General features: G+C 37.5%; 2 protein-coding genes across 3 annotated transcripts in view; one reads left to right on the plus strand and one right to left on the minus strand.

Annotated features, from left to right (window-relative positions):
• Positions 1-12,049, plus strand: part of RCBTB2 (RCC1 and BTB domain containing protein 2) — a 33,562-nt gene extending 21,513 nt beyond the window's left edge. For both annotated transcript variants that reach the window (XM_026861202.1, XM_026861211.1), the window contains 4 exons: positions 1,276-1,402; positions 3,831-3,967; positions 4,584-4,714; positions 8,046-12,049. In XM_026861202.1, coding sequence (XP_026717003.1) covers positions 1,276-1,402; positions 3,831-3,967; positions 4,584-4,714; positions 8,046-8,186 — 536 coding nt within the window. In that variant the 3' untranslated portion in view covers positions 8,187-12,049. The remainder of the gene's footprint in view (positions 1-1,275; positions 1,403-3,830; positions 3,968-4,583; positions 4,715-8,045) is intronic.
• Positions 12,050-14,168: 2,119 nt separating this feature from the next.
• RB1 (RB transcriptional corepressor 1) overlaps positions 14,169-19,312 on the minus strand; it is an 89,087-nt gene continuing 83,943 nt past the window's right edge. The window contains exons 23-28 of the mRNA XM_026864941.1: positions 18,842-18,955; positions 18,584-18,750; positions 17,635-17,665; positions 17,130-17,272; positions 16,623-16,672; positions 14,169-15,425 (exon numbers count right to left, since the gene is read on the minus strand). Of these exons, the coding sequence (XP_026720742.1) occupies positions 15,352-15,425; positions 16,623-16,672; positions 17,130-17,272; positions 17,635-17,665; positions 18,584-18,750; positions 18,842-18,955 (579 nt within the window). The 3' untranslated portion in view covers positions 14,169-15,351. The remainder of the gene's footprint in view (positions 15,426-16,622; positions 16,673-17,129; positions 17,273-17,634; positions 17,666-18,583; positions 18,751-18,841; positions 18,956-19,312) is intronic.

Raw genomic sequence — 19,312 nt, forward strand, 5'->3', positions numbered from 1 at the left:
CCACCTTGATGAGTTGTCAGTACTGACTCACTGTTGTTCAGCTTCTGATCTATGTGTGGTGAGAATCATCAGGCAGCTGCGTCCTAGAATCTTAAAATCTGCTGAACTAGGTGCCATGGGCATCTGCCATGCTTACAGCTCTGTCTGTTGTATCCTGGTGCTTCCATACCCAGGCATTCCCATTCATTCCCCATTTGTGGCAGTTCTAACATTTCTATTACAGTTCTTAGCACTAACTGCTGAAGAGTTTTCTTGTCTTTGTGCTTTGTCAGTATGAACTGCCTCTTCATTTCTTTCTCTGGTTCCCCCTTGACTGCTGTAACAAATAAAAGCACCTATTTTCCCTCTTAAGAATTTTGTAACTGAACCCCACTATATTCAGTTTACGTCTGCTGGCTGTGGAAGTCTTCTGGAGATATGTATTGGTAGAAAACTGAATTGCCAGTTAACTTTGAAGAAGAGATTCAGCTTTGCATTGGATATCCACTTATTTGGATAGCAGAGGTCTGAATAAATAAGTCACATTGTACAAAATAAGAATCAACAACGTATTTTGCAGTATCGTTACTTCAGAAGGGTTTTTTGCTATCATTACATTGGGTTTCTCCCCCTCCCTCTATCCTCTTGCCTGTAATCCAGTGCATGATGAGATATACATACATATGACACAAGCAGGAATATGCAGACATTCACACAGAGTGCTTCTAACACCATAAGTCTAGGGAAAACACTTTTGAATAGACTTCTAGCTGTTGGTATTTACCTTTAGAGACATTGTACTGGGCAGTTTCACTGCAAACAGTATCTTGGTTATGTAATAGCTTTATTTCTGCTGTAAGATGTCTCCTCATGGGAGCATTTGAGAAAGTCTTATTGTGATTTTTTTTTTTATTGACCTCTTAAGTATCTTATAACTAATATTTTTCACTAGGAATAATTTACTCAGTAATAACTGATAATATTTACTATCACATGCAGCATTAAACTTCTGAGACTTAAGGTTTTTTTTCTGGCCTTATATAGATGAGTTAGAGGAGTGGGACTTTTTTTTTTTTTTAATAGGGATATTTGTTTGAAGTAGGAAACTAGTAAGGACTGAAAAAAGCTGCTCTTTATTTGTTTTTCTTGAGGGTTCATACTGAACACATAGTCTGCTGGGGTTTTCTACTAGCCTTCAAAAGATGTATTTATTGAGTGTTAATTGCTGACAGATACCCAGGATGTTATCATGAGAGATACTTGTATTACTGCTTACTATTCCCCTTTTTATTCTAGAGCCTGATGACCATCTAACAGTAGCTCAGTCACTAAAGAAGGAATTTGACAACCCTGAAACTGCAGACCTGAAGTTTCTAGTGGATGGAAAATACATTCATGTGCATAAAGTTCTTCTCAAAATTAGGTAAGGCACAAACTGTTTAGATAACACCACTTTACAGTGAGATTTGACATACACAGTTCTACAGAGTAATCACATTGTTATTAACATGCAGTGATTAGTTTGTTCTTGCTCACACAGTTTCTACTAGGATATTATAGAGGCACTGCTTACACATCTCTTCTGTCTTGCTAACTGCTTCATCCTCCTTATTGTTCCAATATTTTTATTCTCTTTGCTTTTTCTTTCTCAAAATGATTGGCTATCTCATACTGCTTATCACCACTTTCATCTTCCTACATTTATTCCTGTTAGTGATTTCTTGTATATTACTGCATAAAATTAAAATTCCTTGTTAATTCTTGCCTGCCCTTTTTTTTGGCCTTTTCTGTTCTCCTCTTACTACTCCAATTACCCATATTACTATTTTCTTCCCTTTGCTGGTTCCACTGCTTGTGCATTACACCCATGCCTATAGTCCACCCTTTGTTTAGAATGCCACATGCCCTTCATCAGATACTGCTTCAAATCTTGTGTATCCCCAAAATGTTTCTGAGGGTCTTTTTCCTGATAATCAAACTACATGTATCTTTGCCTTATTTCTTTTTTCTTGCTCTACTTTTCTCAGATTATATGGTATTTTGGGAAGGATATGTGCCTAATTCTAAAATGGATTTAAATGTATGACGTTATCAAAATAATATGCAGGAATAATAAAGCATCAGGCACAACCTGTAGAATTAATATGTTCTTTAAGCCTTATAGTCTCATGATGCAGCTGGACCAGAGTAGGATCTATTTAACATGATGTTTTGCAGCATTCAGCTTGTTCCAGAGCGTTGTCATAAATGCAGTGCTGGTAAAAGTTTTTTTTTTCATTATCCAGTCATTTCTTTACTTCTTCTGAAGACTTTTTTCCATCTTGTTCTGTGCCTACTGTTGAACTAGATTGTACCATTGGTGGTCATTAGCTTACAATGGTGGTGACATGGCTGGGCAATGCCCAGCTGGGTGGGGCTCGCTGAGGAACATACTGCCTGCAGAAAGAGATACGTATGAGTCTGTGGGTGGGATTCATCAGCTCTGCGTTTAGCCAAAATTAGGTGTCTGGTCTCTCTACTGAGAGAGAGAAAGAGACAGAGAGAGGCACTCCAAAGGATAAGTCACTCCAAGGTACTTTGGAGATTGAAGGATGAGTATCAACTGATTCTTATTTATTTACTTATTTATTTTTAAGGGAGCAATGTGCACCACCTTCACTGTGACTTTTTACTTTCGTGTGGTGCCACTGGGGCAACAGACCATTCCCAAGGTCTGTTCCATAGCTGGATGGATAACGTGGTTGCCACCACTTAACATGAGGCTCTGGGAGACAAAGCAAAAGGGTTTGGTCTGGCTCTTCCAATGCAAGAATGTGGTACAAGGGGTGGCAGAAGCTAGATACTGACTTAATTCTTTATGAATTTGACTTGATGTTTATTTATTTTATTTTAAAAAATACTAAGAATAAAAATTTTTTAAATAAGCAGTAAAATAAAATGTGGAAAAGGTAAATTAAGTGATAAATAATTATATTTGTATTGAAATTATGCTGTCTTTATGATGTAGACTTGTCCCAGCATCATTAAAAGGAAACCAAACTACATTTTACATAGAAGTTTTAGTAAAAGAAAAGCAAATGCTGATGTGGGAGAGTTAGACAGTAAATACTGTAGCATAAAAGAGTCAAATTAAGTTGTGGCTATCATCTGAGGTGGTGATGTTAATTTCCATCAGCAAAATTTTGAAAATAATTAAAATGTTACAGGATGCTTTTTAGGGAGCAGTAAGTTACAGTGAGTTGTAAGTTACAGTGAACTCTTAAGTTGTAGAGTACAGCTATCAAAGCCAGTGATTTTTCCTTGTTTGTATATTGTCAGTCACAAATGTATTCAGACTTGTAAGAAAAAGGTGATGAAAGATCCGGGTGAGAGTGTCTTCCCTTTAAATATTTTAATCCTTGAGAATAATGATTACATCCAGTGCTAAACTGTGTATGGACTCTGACACTGAAATAAGTGTTATCTAAGATATTAATGAATTCCCTCCTCCCTAGATCATGCTGGAGAAAGCAGGTTGAAATGTGAGAATTGTCTAACTTAATTGTAAACTTTATCTTTTATAAGCCAGGTAATAAAATTTATAGTTAATGTATAACGTATTCAAGAAAATAACATCAAAACCACATGGACCATCCTTAAAGATATTGTAAGTAGAAGGAAAATTCTGAATTATATATATAAGGCTTAAAGAAATAAAGGTGTTCAAACCAAGAAATGTTGTAGTGAGTTGATGGTTGTGTATTTAGACTGTTACCACTGCTGGGTTTTGTTTATTTTTACAAACTTCTTGCTGAAGCTCATCTTTCAAGCTTAACTCTTTACAGTATATAGCCTTTGTCCATGTTTTGTAGGTGTGAACATTTTCGTTCCATACTGAATAACGATGATGAAATTATAGAAATGAGCGAATTTTCTTATCCTGTTTACCGAGCCTTCCTGGAATACCTGTACACAGACAACATTAGGCTCCCTCCTGAAGATGCAATAGGTATTTGCCATAAATGGAAATAACTGTAGGTTACTGTTTCTGAAAAGTTCAATTTGTGTGTCATAACGGTGAAGAAAGCAGAGCTTGCTTATTTTAGTTTTATTAGCACTTTCTGGCAGGTGTCAGGAAGAAGGGATGCAGTAGCAGGAAACATGCTCAAGGAGAATGAGTGGTGGGAATGCAGTAAGATGAAAGATGCAAAATGTTCAAAAAGAACTCATTGTTTCTCATATTAAGAACTTTTTTCCTTAAAAAGGCACTAATGCCATCCTAAAACTTTTCTGTTTGAGTAGCTGTGGTGATTTGATCATGAATGAAAAAGGAGCTGTTCCCCATGTGCATTTACGAGGATATAAATCCCTAATTGATACCTAGAATGAGATACAATACAGGGAACAAGAAGACAGAACACTTGAAAAGTAATAAAAGGGTCCCTCCTTGATACATCTTTTGAGGACCTTCAAAAACATACACATCATCTAGGGAAAAAACAGATTAATTCATTCATAGGGAAAAATTGATTAATTCAGCCTAAATCAATAGGGTAGTTGATTAATTTGAAAACAAATTAATATGTTGTGCACCAGGGTAGTTAAAGCTCTATGAATTTTCACAGGACTGCTAGATTTGGCGACTCTGTATAGAGAAAACAGATTGAAGAAGCTTTGCCAGCAAACTATCAAACAAGGCATTTGTGAAGAGAATGCCATTGCTCTTCTTTCCGCCGCTGTCAAATACGAAGCTCAGGTAAGAACTTGCCAGGCAAACAGTTGTTTTCTGAGAAATGAAACTGTTTATATTAAGCATAACTTCATTTAACTGATGGGGCATGATTAGGACAGTTCCCTTTTCTGTCTTCCCAGATGTTTGAAAAAAAAAAAAAAAAAAAAAAAAAAAAGCAGCTACTAGTGTTTTCTTCCTGGCTGTTTGGCTTGCACCTGTGAGTCAGGATTCTTAATCTGCTTCCTGCCTTGTCATCTAGCAAGGCATGGCATGCAAATTTCTCACTGCAATTTACCTCTTCACCTTTGGATTTTGCATTGCTTGTTCACTTCCCGAGTTCTCCACCTGATCATTTTTCCTGCCAGTGTCTGGTACAGTCATTCTGGTACTGCCTTTTACAGGCAGTGGCAGAATTTACAAGCAAAGTCCCTCCATGTTTACACTTGTGCTTATATAAAAAAATCCACTTTTGACATGTTGTTTACAATGAATCATGCTGACATGCAACTAATTACCTATTGTTATTCCTCTCCCCATATCCTGTCATCTGGTCTGCCCTTGGCTCTGGAATGTTTCACTAGCACTCAGCCTGTTATCAACAATACTGGAAGCGCTTTTTTTGTAAACAGACAAATGCTTTCAAAGATGTTTTCCTTTTCTCAGCTTCTTAGTGCTATGCTGATTGTGGAAATTATGATGTGGTGGGTTTTATTATTCAAGACGTCTGCATATGTATTTTAGACTTAGTAGCCGTTGTTATAACTGAGCATCTTAGCTGAGGAGTCATCTTTCCGTTCAAGGGTTCTTCTGCTTTACAAGAATAAAATGAATATAGACAAACAGAAGATTACCTACTAGAAGAGCCATAATATGTAGGCTGGAAAGAAGTCAGTGAGGTTTGTAAATTGAAAGAGGGGATAACATCAGATTAGTAGATAAGAAGATTATCAGCTGCTGGTTGCAAGGCTGTTGTAACCAAGGTGTATCGGTAATGGAAGGCATGAACAGCTGAGGCAAAGAGGAACTGTATTTTTCATGTGTTGTGGTGGTAGAAGCCCAGCATATCAGGGAAGACTGGACAGGAAGGGAAGATCCCATAATTTGATTCTCCTAACAGTAGAAGTTTTCATTAGAAGTTTACTCTGGAGTTTCTCCTCTTACAAGCTTTTCAACAGTTTTGAACATCTTCAAAGCAGAAGTACCTTTAGTTGACCTGTGTCAGGTGAAGTAATTAAAGAATAGTTAAAGATACATCTAGGTGTATTGTGAAGTACTAAAACTGGCCTGGACAAAGTACTAGAGTTTATAATGGCTGAAACACAATAAAAGGGATGGGCTAGGTGACTAAATATATGTTATCTTCCTCTTCCTTCTGTGCTTCAGTATACCTAGTATTCTTTCAAAACAAGTAATACTTTAACATGGTCATCAGGTGATGCATTGGTTCACCTGCCCCAGGTGCAGCATGTGCCAAACTCAGGAGTACACTGTTGCCCTTCTCCCTACATCCACAGCTCAGAAAGGGCTATAGTAGAACTGCTTCAGAGGAGCACAGCAAGGACTTCTTTAACAAAGAAGTGGGACAGTCTCTGTCTAAGGAATCATGAAGTAAGACAGGATCATTTAGTGTACTTTGTTAATATAGTTAAAAATTGGTTTGAGAACCATGTGCAGTGTATCAGGACTTCAGTAGAAAACTGTCCAAAGAAGGATTATGAAAGAGGCCTGATCTTTTTGAAGTTTCAAAATATAGAATTAATTACATTTTTTTGTCATTAAATGTGAACACTACAAGTGAAAGTTTATAGTGTTGTCATCTGCCATTAACATATCAAATTAATTGAAGACTGACTTGGCTACTGTATGCATCTGTTACGATTAAAAATGTTTGAAAATATTTTGTCCTATCCTGAGAAAATATAAAGTGTTGCTTTTTAAAGCATATTTCTGATATACACTAGCAAATGTTAGATTAATCATCTTCTATGTAACAGAATTAAAAGCCAGTATTTCTTGAAACTGCAAAATTAGTGACCAGGAGTCTATGATATCTATGGACCTCTTCATGGATCAGTACCAGAAAAGGCAGCTGTTGGTTTTATTTAGTGTAAAAATTCACACACTGACTGTAAAGCAACTCGTGTTCTGGCAGTAGCAGTTCAGAGGACTGCTGAAACTTAAGCTGTCATTGTCTTTGGTCTTCTCCATTTTTTATTTCTTCTTCTATTCTCATTCATTTTATTGCTTTTACAGTACTTTTTGATGAGAGATACAATTTACTTCTGTGCATTGTTGCTACCTTATTTCTTTTTAAAGGATATTTTGTGATGTTTGGCCTCTGTTAAAACTCTAGTTACACCTTGACAGGGGCAATAGACTTCAAATATGAAATCTAAGGAAAAGGTTTCAAAAGGAAATGCACAAGTATTCTGCTAAATTTCTTTTTACTAATTAATCCCTGGCTGCAATGTTTGTACAGTTAACAGAATTAAACTGACATGGATTAAGAGACCTCTTTTTGCTGTAACCCTTGAAGAGTTTATAGATCACGGCTCATACTGTCAATTTAGACTTACCTTGCTGCTGGCTCCAGCTCTGCTTGCTGCAGAAGGTAAATAATTTTCTTTCACCAGCAAGTTGTTGCATAGGAACCAGCTGAAGGGGATTGACCCAGTGCATGGAGAGGATTGCCACTGTTGTGAAGCATTTGAGTGGGCAAAATTTGCTGTGTGAAATCATGGTTGTATGGCTTAACGGCTTGTACCTATCCTGTGCTGAGTATCTGAGCAACCTCTTACAGCAAGACCCGAACGAAACAACCACTTTTGCTATCTAGGAGTTCCAGTTCCTAGGTAGGGGGGTCACAATTCCTAGGTTCACCATGAAAGACACATGTATCCTAGCACCCAGTATATGCTCTGTGAGCATTATCAAATGATACATTATATTTTGCATCAAATGTAACAACAAATATTACAACATATCTTCTGTTTTTCACAGGACCACTACTTAGTGCAGGAAGGAAAATAAAAAAGTTATGAATGCTCTAGTATGTGGGCAAGTTTGATGGTTTCACTTATTAATAACTTTTCTCATGAGCTCCGTAAATGTGATGGAGTTCTACAATTCATTTAGATGGCTACTCCTGTTTTCTCGGAAGGGGGTTTATTGAATAGTTTGTATGAACAAAATTCACTCTATCACTTGTGATCTAATCAAAATGATCAGAAAAGGGATTGGTAATGTGACCCATCTGGTAGATTCTCTGCTAATTAAGTGGCAGATTTGAAGCAGAAAAACAATAATGATAATTTTTCTGTCATTCATATTACAAATTATCTTACTTTGTTCCTAGGACTTGGAAGAATTTTGCTTCAGATTTTGCATAAATCATTTAACTGTTGTTACACAAACTCAAGGCTTTGCAGAAATGGACCACGATCTCCTGAAAAACTTCATTAGCAAAGCAAGTAGAGTGGGAGCATTCCGAAACTGAGGTCTGACTACCACCAAGCTGAAGAGCATGTCCTCTTCCCTCCTGGAAATACTTCTGCTTTGGAGAACTTATCCACGGTCAGAATGAGCAAAAGTTTGGAAACACTGACTCTGTCCATCAGCTTAGGAAATGTATAAAAGTCTGTTAACATAGAGGTTTTATAAAGATGGCTACAGCATAGGTGGATGGTGAGAGTTCATTGCCAACAGTCAGAATTTAACAACAAAAATCTAATGCAGTAACTACCCTTTCCCACTTAAAAGTCAAGCAAACTAAGCTATCGTTATCTTGTCTGTCTGGTTTCAGTTCCTTTTTTTTTTTAAACATTTGGGTTTAAGGGGACAGTGACCTGTTTGCTGCTAAAACTTTCATAGTATACTTTTATCACCAAACTAAGTTAATATGCCATAGTGGACTTCTTTGTGCCTGGTTTAACATCTGATGAAAATACAGACTTGTTTTTTCTGAATATATGATAAAGTAATAAATTCTTTAGGATGAGAGGCTTTCTGATTGGTAGGAGATGTCTCACTTGATGATGTTTATTTGGAGTATAAATACATAAGCCCTGAAGAGCTTCAGCTGGATATTACAGTTTTGAGTTCCTGGCACTTGTGTCCATTGTTCTAGACAGAATGAAAAAAAAATCTTCCTTTCCATTACACCAAGAACCTTCTCCGACACCCCAATGGGCCAGGAAGCATTCACAGTATTTGTCTGGATGTGTATTGTGCTGTGTGTTTTGGTACTCAGAAAACTGTCTGGTTGCTTGTTACCAAGAAAAATAAACCCAAACAAAATCTCAAGGAAGGGGAAATTCCACTTGAGGTTTGTTTATTCCTGTTTCACTGTCTATCCCCAGATAAATTATCTTAAGAAAAACAGAGAAAAAGTTTTGAAGGGATAAAAAAGGGTCTTACAGTTAAATCATGAGCAAAACTCCCATTATTTTCCATGTGGCAATAAGGACACCTTGTCCAAATACATTGTTTCAGGTTCTCCTTTGGTCAGTGCTGTGAGGTGACCATACCCCTTACCTTACATGCCCGGTTTAGGTGAGAGTTGCCCTCTGGACATGCCTCTCTCTCATCGTGGACCATCAAGGGCACCACATGGCTAAGGTAGAGTAGATGCTTAATTTCTAACTGACTGAAGTGAGTTAAGATGAAACCCTGCAGAGTGTTGCGCAGAGGGAGGTTTGCCCCATTACAGAAGATGCTGAGCTCGTGAAGCATTTACTTGAATTTTCAAACAGGCAACTGTGAATTAACCCTGGGAAATTATTTTTCTTAGAATTTGACTAGGTGCAGTGGCTTTAAGTGCCTTTTGTAGTATTTTATAAATGGAGAAGGCAAGAAGCCAGGTGACTAGGCTCAGTACACTAATATAATTAGTCATGCAACCTTCCTTTAGATCCTTGCTGTGCCGCAGAATCCTTCAATGACTTTTTCTAATCCTCAAATGTGGTTTTTAAGAACCTAATTCCCTTAAATGATCGCAGCCTCATTTCCTCATTTCTGAAGTAGAAATAACTGTTCTTTATTATATTGGAGGATCATTCCTCAAACAATCCTGTTCCCTGAGGAGTAAAAGGAGAAGCACTTCTTCAGAGAAGATGAGTAGTGGTGAGTAGTGCTTCTCTTCACATCAGTCCTGGCAGGTGTGAGTGGAAGGGTGAGGCATGCAGACAGTAGAATTCACTTAGGAAGAAGACCATAAACAAATTATTTTGGAAAATGCTGTGGTAAAAAAAAATGTGTGAGCCATTTGCCTCAGATGCTCACTAGAAAGATATTGGATCATCTACTGCTAATAAACATGTTCTGCCACCCCCTCAGTGACTAGTACAACTTCCTCCAGCAGCATAAGTCTATACTTCAGCGGCTGCGTCAGTATTTTGTATTCAAATGGAACTGGTCAAAAACTTGCCAGTATATAATGCAGTTTCACCAAAACCACAACTTCCTTGGGGGCTGAGATCAGTTTTGGTAGGTTTGTGTTGAATAGCACTTGACTCAGGCACACAGATAGAGGATAATGCTGACAGTAAAACAGTATCACAGTAGGGCAAAACTTTTCTGCAAACTTTATATGATATAGCCCAGCACTAATAATGCCAAAGCATAGACACACGGCAATTCTACATAAGCCAAGGCTGGGGAATTCCACATGTTTTGGTTAAGCCAGGGATGGCTGAAGTCTCTGCCCCTTTCCGTCCTGGGCTTAAAAATTGCCAGATTCACCTGCCAGCATTTTCTTAGCTGTAGCAGCACAAAGAGGTTGCACCCCCATGGCCCAACCTTAGGATAGCAGCTTGTAGGGGATCCTGCCCCACGCAGGGCCCTGTGCTGGCTCACAGCCTCCCTAGGAAATGGAACCAGGTGGGCACCTTTCAGTTTTTCAGTTACTCAGGCCCTCCCAAGAAACATACTATAAAACATGTCTCCAAAAGTTTCTGTTGCTTTACTTAACCAGACCAAAACCATAAATGTGAAATTACTGTTTTTAACTCAACATCTGATCAAAATTCTTCTCTGCTCTGTGAAGAGCGTGGCTCCCTGCAGACACTGCTCCACACAGCGATAGCACTGGAGCATGATCCCATGCTCCTAAACTGCTTCAAGGTTGTAACACAGCAGTTCAACAAATACTGCAGTCACAATGGCACACTTTCTTAGCAAGGCTTTTTTTGGCTTAATATAACCAATAGTGCCATTTTTTTTCCAATTTATTTCCTTCCTGCTCATAATTTCCAACCTACTGTAAACATTAAAGCCTAGTTGCAATTTCAGAGTAATTGACAAAGCCTGTGATTTTGAGATGCAGCATCTCCGGCCTCACTGAGAGTGATTCTAAAGATCCAGTGTGTCAGTGCTGGCTTTTATTCATGCAGTATGTATCATCTGACCTGGATGTGGTAGTATTACGTTCATAGACACTTTTTTTTTTTTTTTAAACTTTCATTGCATGCACTTTCCTTGGCACTTAAAGGACAATGTTTAAAAAAACCGTACTGGCTTAGGTCAATGTGGATGCAAATATGTGTCTGAAACCCAATCCTGGGACACTTTGAAAGACATTAGGGATGCATTTTACCATTGTGAGAGATGGTCTGCAACTTACGTTTGTGGATCTTGCAGGTTAAATACATACTTAAATACTGTATTGTTGTGTTTCAGGACATCACAGGCAAGAAGGTATTTGTTAAAAGGTGAAAATAAGGTCTAGCATAAACTGTATTTGGGCTTCAAATAAAGAGGGATGTTCCACTTTGCAGAAAGGGAACCAGGTAGGTAACTTTCTGAATCAAATGGAATTTTAAAGAAAAAGAAATGACCGGGATAGGGTCATTTAAAGGTTCTCTTAAGTTAATGAAGGTAAGAGCCAGCATTGCATTATCTAGCACCCACCTCTAGAGTTTTGTTACAATGCCCAATAACTATGTAAACGGCTGTTTTTTATAATCTGAACAATTTCCATGGGCTTTTACCTGTAAAACAAAGCATTTATTTACCCCAGAGACGGGACTCACTGGCTACCACCTAACATAGAAAGTTTACAGTCTGAACATAAAACTATGTTTTGATTTCATGTTTCTTTATAAACTTGCCTGGTTTCAATAGACCATTAATAAAAATGTCATAATATTTAAAAAGTATGAGTGGGACTTTTTTCCTTTCTTTTCAGTACAGCAAAGAAAGTCTGACATTCATAAACTGAGTGGACTATGTAGTTAGTAGTGTGGGGAAAAAGAAGAAAACAGAGGTATTATTTCAGAGACATACTTTAAAGACTGTTTGTGTTCTTCAGGAAGTAACTGCCACCAGATAAAGTATTTGTAAGCACAATGAAAACTGAATCTGAAAAAAAAAAAAAAAAAAGCTGGAGAATTTGCGTATTTCCACATTTCCAAGAAATTAATGCCCTAGTGACTTAATGATTAATGAAATTGTCTTCAAAACCAAAAAACAGTTAACTGTTTCTGAAGCAAATGACCAGCTTACTTGTTATATTTTGAAATATTTCAAACTTGTGCTTCACACGAGTATCACACAGCCATAATAATCTTCTCCAGCTCTTTCACATTTGATACAGGTATCTTCCTGCAGCCACTCCTATACCTGAAAACATGTAGTTTACACATTCTGTGACACCTAAGAACATTTGGAAGTGGGACAGCACCAAGAGATTAAGGTATAAAACTGCAAAGAAAGAGGCTGGGAGTCAGCTCATCCATCTCGAGATGGCAACACAGGCAAGCCAAGAGACTAAATTCCCCTTAGTGCCAAAGGAGAGAAATAAGCCTCTCTGAGATGCCATTCACCAGACCTTATTTTACATATACATCGTAGGTAGACACAAGTTTTCTCCACTCTGATTAGATCAGTGGTGCAATTCTTACCATTAGGCATCTGGGATACCCATCCGATTCTCTGTCCAACTCTTCTGCTCTGAATTCTGATTTTCTTTTTTCCTGAAGCAGTTTCAATATTCTAACTCACTTTGAACACAGTATAAGAGAAGTACCTCAAACACAGTAAGATTTCCAAGTCTGATAAAACAACGTTGGTTTCAATACACATCTATCTGCTCAAGACGCTAAAAATGTGTTTTCAGAGGGGTAAAGGACAGGCAAGTCAGCCAGTGCACTTTGTGCTCTAAGCATTGTCATGAACACTGATGCTATAAATAGCACTGCAAGTTCAGTGGCGTCCTGAGTCACGGGCACCTATGAACTCTAATAAACAATGACAAGGAGCCTGTGAGGCTGCTGCGCCTACAGCCTGACACCCAGCCCAGAAAGCCACAGCGGCTTACACTGGAGTTTTGACAATCCTGGGTTGTTTTCAGCAGCTCTGAAAGCAAATGAATCGATTATGAAAAATAGGGTAGTGAAATGATGGGAATGCTTCTAAATGTGGACACCAGCTCCTTTGAAGGACTGCCTCAAGCACTCCTGCAAGTGGGCCTGTGTCTGCCAGAAGCATTACCAATGGTGACCCTGAATAGAAGGCCTGGTGAGAACAACATATCCAGAACATCCTATGAAAACTTCTGAAGGTAACTTTAAGCCCAATGGCACAACTACTTGGGCTTCTGCACCAAGAGGGAATCACTGGAGATGGAGTGATGTCCGCTTGTACCAGCTGCAGAATCATGGTGGAAGTCAGATACAGAAAGACATCATTACCATATGAAGTCACCTTCCCATCCAATAAAAGAAAATTACCAACTATAAATATTTTAAAAGCTATTTTATTTATCTTGAAAGGAGAGAAACTGATTAGTTGTATAAAATATTATCATACATTTAATGTAAAGCCTTCAGTCTGTTTGAACAAAAAAAAAATAGACTGTCACAGTAAAGAAATAATGAATCTGTTAAGTACTGGACTCTGTAATATCACCCTTCTAGCCAACTTACGATCAGCGTGCCACAATGTTAACATATACTTTGTCTGTAAAACTGCAAAAACTGAGAAAATAAACATAAGGTACTCTTAAGGCTTCTGCACATTTTTCAGGAAGAAAGTTGAAGCTATATTGAGACTAAAAAAAGCCCTCAATTTTATTTTAAAATTCATGGACAAATCAGTGCGCTGCTTGTAGAATTTTTAGTAGTTCCAGGATTAGCTTCTGTTCAACACAAGAACTGATCTTTAAAAATGTACTACTGTAAGTATTCTAGGATCAGCCAAACAATTTCTACATAAGCTACCTGGAGAACATGTGGTTTTAAAATGTTTGTGTAATGAATAGCATGCTTTTCTACTATAACTGTTTTAATTTAAGTAGCTACAAAAGCTAATTTCATAAAAATGGGTAATTTTAAAGTAAGACTTCATTTATTTACTTAATCCATTGGAAGTAAAACATGCTTTCCCTAACTGGCTATTTTGCAAATGCTATGTCATTGCAAGAAAGTCCAGTATCTGCATCAGTAACTTACAAAGATGTAAGACAAAAAAAGTTGTGGGTTGATTTTTTTTTTTTTTTGCTAGTTGCAACAGTTCATAAGTTGCCTACTAAACTCTGCCTTTTCAGTAAAATAAGGCAGACTGGTTTTCCTGGCATTGGCTCATTAAGTTTTGCTTTTTTGCAGATGCTACAGTAAGGCCAACAGGAGATTCCCTGTGCTTTTAGACACCAGTCTACTCTTACCTGGAACCCAGCTGGAGACACTCAGCTTCCAGCTATAGGGAAGAGGTTGTTTGATGCCTGTTTCTCGAGCTATTTGGTTTGGCTACAGTTAGGTGAAAATTTAAAGAAATCACAAAAATTCTACATTGTTAGAATTTTAAGATCTTAGGTGTACCGAGCAGGATTTAGGTTTGGGGTGCTTTTTCTTTTCCTTTTTTTTTTTTTTAAATAATTGAGATTTTCCAAGATTAGAAAGTGCACCTCAAGTACTCTGCAGATAGGAAGAAGCTTCAGTTTCTGGGAAGATTCTCTGTTGGATTCTGGGAGGAATCTCTGTGGGAGTCACATTCCATGAAATTCAAACTGAGGGACAGTGTAACTGCCCTCTGAAATTACACTGGGGCAAGAGCTGGGGAAGGAGAACTACAAAACACTAACTACTGGGTTCAGTAGTACAGCTACATAATGAGTTCAGTTTGAATTCAGGTTGCAATTCTAATGTGAGGCCCTGACTGCGAGATCTATGACTGCAGTGCAGTTTAAGTTAATGGGAATTTGATGTGCTAATTATATACAGAGACAGTAATCTTTGCAGTATTTGGCCCCTCATTTTCAAAATTTGCAAGTAATGAAAATCTAAAAATGAAATCTAAGAAACAAAATTAGTGCATTTCAAATCATTCTAGCTAACATTTTGTCTTCAGACAGAAAACCTCAATCCAAGTAGACTGAATTGGCTTAAATCAGTAATGTTGCAATAGGAAACTAAGACACCTTCCAAGTCTGTTTTTAAAATCCTCAAAAAAATATATAAATTAAATTCAGTGGCTTACATTGTATATATGCTACATCATAAGGCAAAGTATCATGAAAAACATGTAAAAAATTTATTAAAAACTCCAAATGCTTTCAGCTAGCAGTTTGGAATAATAAGCAACTAAAAAAGCAACTCAATTAATGAAGGCTGTAAAATGAAAACAATCTAAGAGGGCCTGCAGTGCAGCCCCTGGTCCTGAGTAGAATCTCACTTTTCTTCACTGGCTGAGGTATCATTTCCATCATTCAGTTTCTGTTTTTGCATTCTTGTTCGAGTAGATGCTAAAAAAGACCACAACACAAACAAAACAAAAGAAGAATGAAATTAATTAATTTCTTCAGAATTACTTTGAACATGTATTGTATTGTAAAAATTTGTAATGAGACAAGGAATAGAAGTACACTCTTTAAATAAAACAAATCTCTCGTTTTAAACACGTAATTCTGAGCAAGAATTGCTGAAACAGCTCAGTCTCACATATCTTAAGAAGTTCATTCCACCTGTTCACTCAAGTTTTCATTGTTTCTGTACCCTCACTTTGTTTTCACCCTCAAGGCAGGCAGATGAAGTGCATAATGTAGGGATCTCATCTCACTGCTAGGCAGATGCTGTGGGCTGAGCAGCCCCCACATCCCAGAGCCAAGCTGCCCAGGAAATGCATTTTCCCCCCTTTTCCCTTTCTTAACCTCTGCCATCCTCTAAAATAAACAGAGGTGCCTGGCTCCATACTTATACCTATCTTGATGAGCAAACACTTGCTAGATAAAAATGTTTTAATGGGCAAATCCGCTCAGCTACAGAGCTCAGATTCCACCAGAGTGAGAATGCCTGGTCAGACCAAGTGTGTTCCTTCTCAGGAGCAGAAAATACAACTCAGATGTGGGGATGGGGCTGTTTTGCTTTTCATGAGCTAAGATTTGAGTTTCATTTCAAAGACAGAAAAGTGATCCCATAAGATCCAAAAGAAACGCTGATCCACAGTAGAAGAGTCAGCAATCTCAGGCATTTTAGTATAAAAGATAGCAAAGCAAAAGAGAAATTACATACAATTTTCTTGTGTATAATTCTCCTTTATTATATTGTAATTGCACAAAAAGGTGTTCCAGTCAACTAAATGTTGCTGCAATTACTACTTATTTCTACCTGCAAGCTCTCAGCTAAGGGTCTGTAACCAGGACAAATGGAAAAGCCTTGGCATGCATTTAATTCCATTGTTTAGGAAAAATGTGTCATGCTCATTTTCTTATTCACATGTAATATAGCATCTCCTATGCTGCCGTGCCATTTAATATCCTCAAAGGCTGAGGATTTTCATTATATGATCTGCATTTTCAAGATCAAATGGAGCAAGTACAAAAAAACAAGCAAGTTACTGAAATGACATCTGTGCTGAACATTTTTTATGGGAGTGGGCACAAACTGTTTTATCCAAGGCACTCATTGCTGTGCAGTTAATGGAAAAAAACCCAAACACTCACTCATTTCTGCAAGCTTTTGTTGGAACTTGGACTCCTGGGGTAGGTGTTTGCTGCAGACAGAAAACATATGATTAAGCAGAAGTTAGAACAAATAACTATTTATCCTCATATAATCTAACTTTAAATCAAGGTTAGTTCTTCTCAGTGCTATCGCCTTCTCTTACAGAGATGCAAAGTCATTTTTCATCCACACTAAATTCAAGAGTTGCTTGATTTCTTGTATGTCTAAAAAAATTGAGGTTTGTTTTTTAAAAGACTGACTAAAGACAACAGCGTGGTTTAGCACTCAGCAGGAAAAACTGTGATGCTGGATGTACAGGCACTGAATAAATCTTTGCTTCTGACCTCAAAGCATCTAATCGAAAAGTATTATGCTACTGTCTCTCTAATGTATTTACTAGAGTTCACAAATGAACAGAAGTTAGGATGTCAGGAAGAAGTTAGCATGGAAGGCCCTGAGAACCAAATACATGTAAGATTACTGAAAAGCCAAGAACAATCTTTTACCTTCCATCTGCTTCGTCTTGCCCTTCTATATCAAAGCGCAGCCTCTTCAGTGGCTTAGGAGCAGTGCTTACTTCCGCACTGCGTTTTAGCTGGCAGTCACTGTTGCACACCATCTGGTTTATTTTTTGAAATTTTTCAGAAGTCTGAAATGACGACAATGGGGAAAGAATTGTCAATACATTCTGAAACTACTCAAACTTCCCAGATTATCCACTAAAAAACTTAGGAGTTCTAAAACTGCAGTTTACCTTCTGTCAAAGCAACAAAAAAAAAAAACCCAACCCAAAACATTTTAAAACAATGCAAAACATTTTAAAAGTGAAGTCTGGATATTTGAAAGGAGTTAACAGAACACCCCTGTAACCTTTGTGCTTACAGATTGCATAAAACACTATGTTAAATTAAGAGACACTCACTGGTCAATTCTATGGGTGCCAGCAGGCTATCCCATTCCTCCAAAAGTTACATGCATTCAAAACCAGACATTAAAAATGTTAAAACTCACCCCAAAAGATTCACCAATTGACACCAAAATTCTGCCAAATGAAGAAAAGAAGCATTTAAGATTAAGCTACATTTAACAATGATAGAAACATCCACTAATTTGCACAGCTTAGCATAAAACATTAACAAAGTCTCTTCCTTTCTCTCTACATTAACAGTGCAAACCTATACTACACTTTACTGTGTTGAGACTGTTCATTTTCTATTCAGGCCAGTGAATTCTGAATCACCAAATCAACCATACCATACAGATAGAAAAGATACTGTGGCTTGAAAGAATCCCCCCTCAGCCTGTCCCTTAGCAGGAAGATACTTCAGTGCTGGGTACCCAGATAATCATCCTTTCATCATCACCTTTAGGTGTTTGCTAATTGAAGCCATGCAGAACTTCAACCTCAAATATACAATATTTTAACTTTTGTACACAGAGTGGGCCAGGTGCAGTGTGACTCACTTGATCCTAGTTTGAAAAATCCCCTGGACACTTGCACATTTGCTGTCATCTTCATCGGTAAGAATTAGTGATCAACAGTTTGAAATGTTCTGCTCAGTCAAGTAAACACCCTGAACTATTTTGTTCCCAAAAAGTATTTTGTTTTTAAAGAAGTGTACAAAGCTCATCTATGTCTGTCAGGAGTGTGATCCAAAGTCAAAGCCAACAAAATTTAATCAACTAGGTCAGAAAACCCCTCTTGGCTGTGACCATTCTAAAGAAAAGGAAAAAAAAAAACCAAACTCCTTGAGCACACTGACTTAACTGAAACAGAAAAGCACTCAAAGATGAATAAAGATTCCAAATACAGGACACAAACTTTTAATCAGTAAAGGTACAATAACCACAGACTACTGATAAACTAGACTGTGATTTTCTAATTTGCTTCCACTAAAATCCCCTAAAATCCCCAAAATACCTTTAAATTTAGTCAAAGAAATGCTTGTCAATAACCCACCTAGACCTTGGAGTCATCTTTGTGGGTGACTGAAACCCATCAGAGAATTTGTATGGGCTCTTCAAGGGTGAGATGTAGATGTTATTGCCAGCAGGTACACGCCGAGGAGAGTTGGAAAACTGGTAAGGGCTGCGAGGAATGTGTGGGATGGGTGACAGAGTGGGAGGCTATAAAAATAATAAAATAATCATAAGGGTTTATTGTCTATATATCCCCATTCTATTAAATAATTAATACTGAACACAACTAACAGCTTACCCTGTTGGAGGCATACTGCAAAATATTTGTTTTCAGCTTCTGCATAAACACCAAGTTGTAGAAGACTATAATGGAGTCATACTGTTCTTCCCTGATAAGAACACGCTTGAAAGTCTACGTAAGAGTGAGAAAATCATACACAGTTGTAAATAAAAAAAAAAAGAGACAATTTTACATGTGACAAACTCATAAACCCATTCAAAAAAACCTGTGTTAGATAAGAACTAAGGTGGTGTAAGAGCTAAGATGGAATGAATATTGTATACAAGCCATTGTAACTACTATTTAGAACTGTTATAAATTGTGGGTTTTTTTCCCCAATGTGTATGAACATCGGTAGGGGCACCTATTTAATTAACTGGCACAGCCCTCTAATGCAAACGCAGTTCATCAGTATGATAAAGTTTTCCAAATTTAAGCTCCATTTACTTTAACACATGCAACTGTCAAAAAAATGGCTTTGTTACTGGG

This window comes from Athene cunicularia, assembly GCF_003259725.1.
Source record: "Athene cunicularia isolate RWA chromosome 1 unlocalized genomic scaffold, athCun1 chr1_part1, whole genome shotgun sequence".
Lineage (NCBI taxonomy): Eukaryota > Metazoa > Chordata > Aves > Strigiformes > Strigidae > Athene > Athene cunicularia.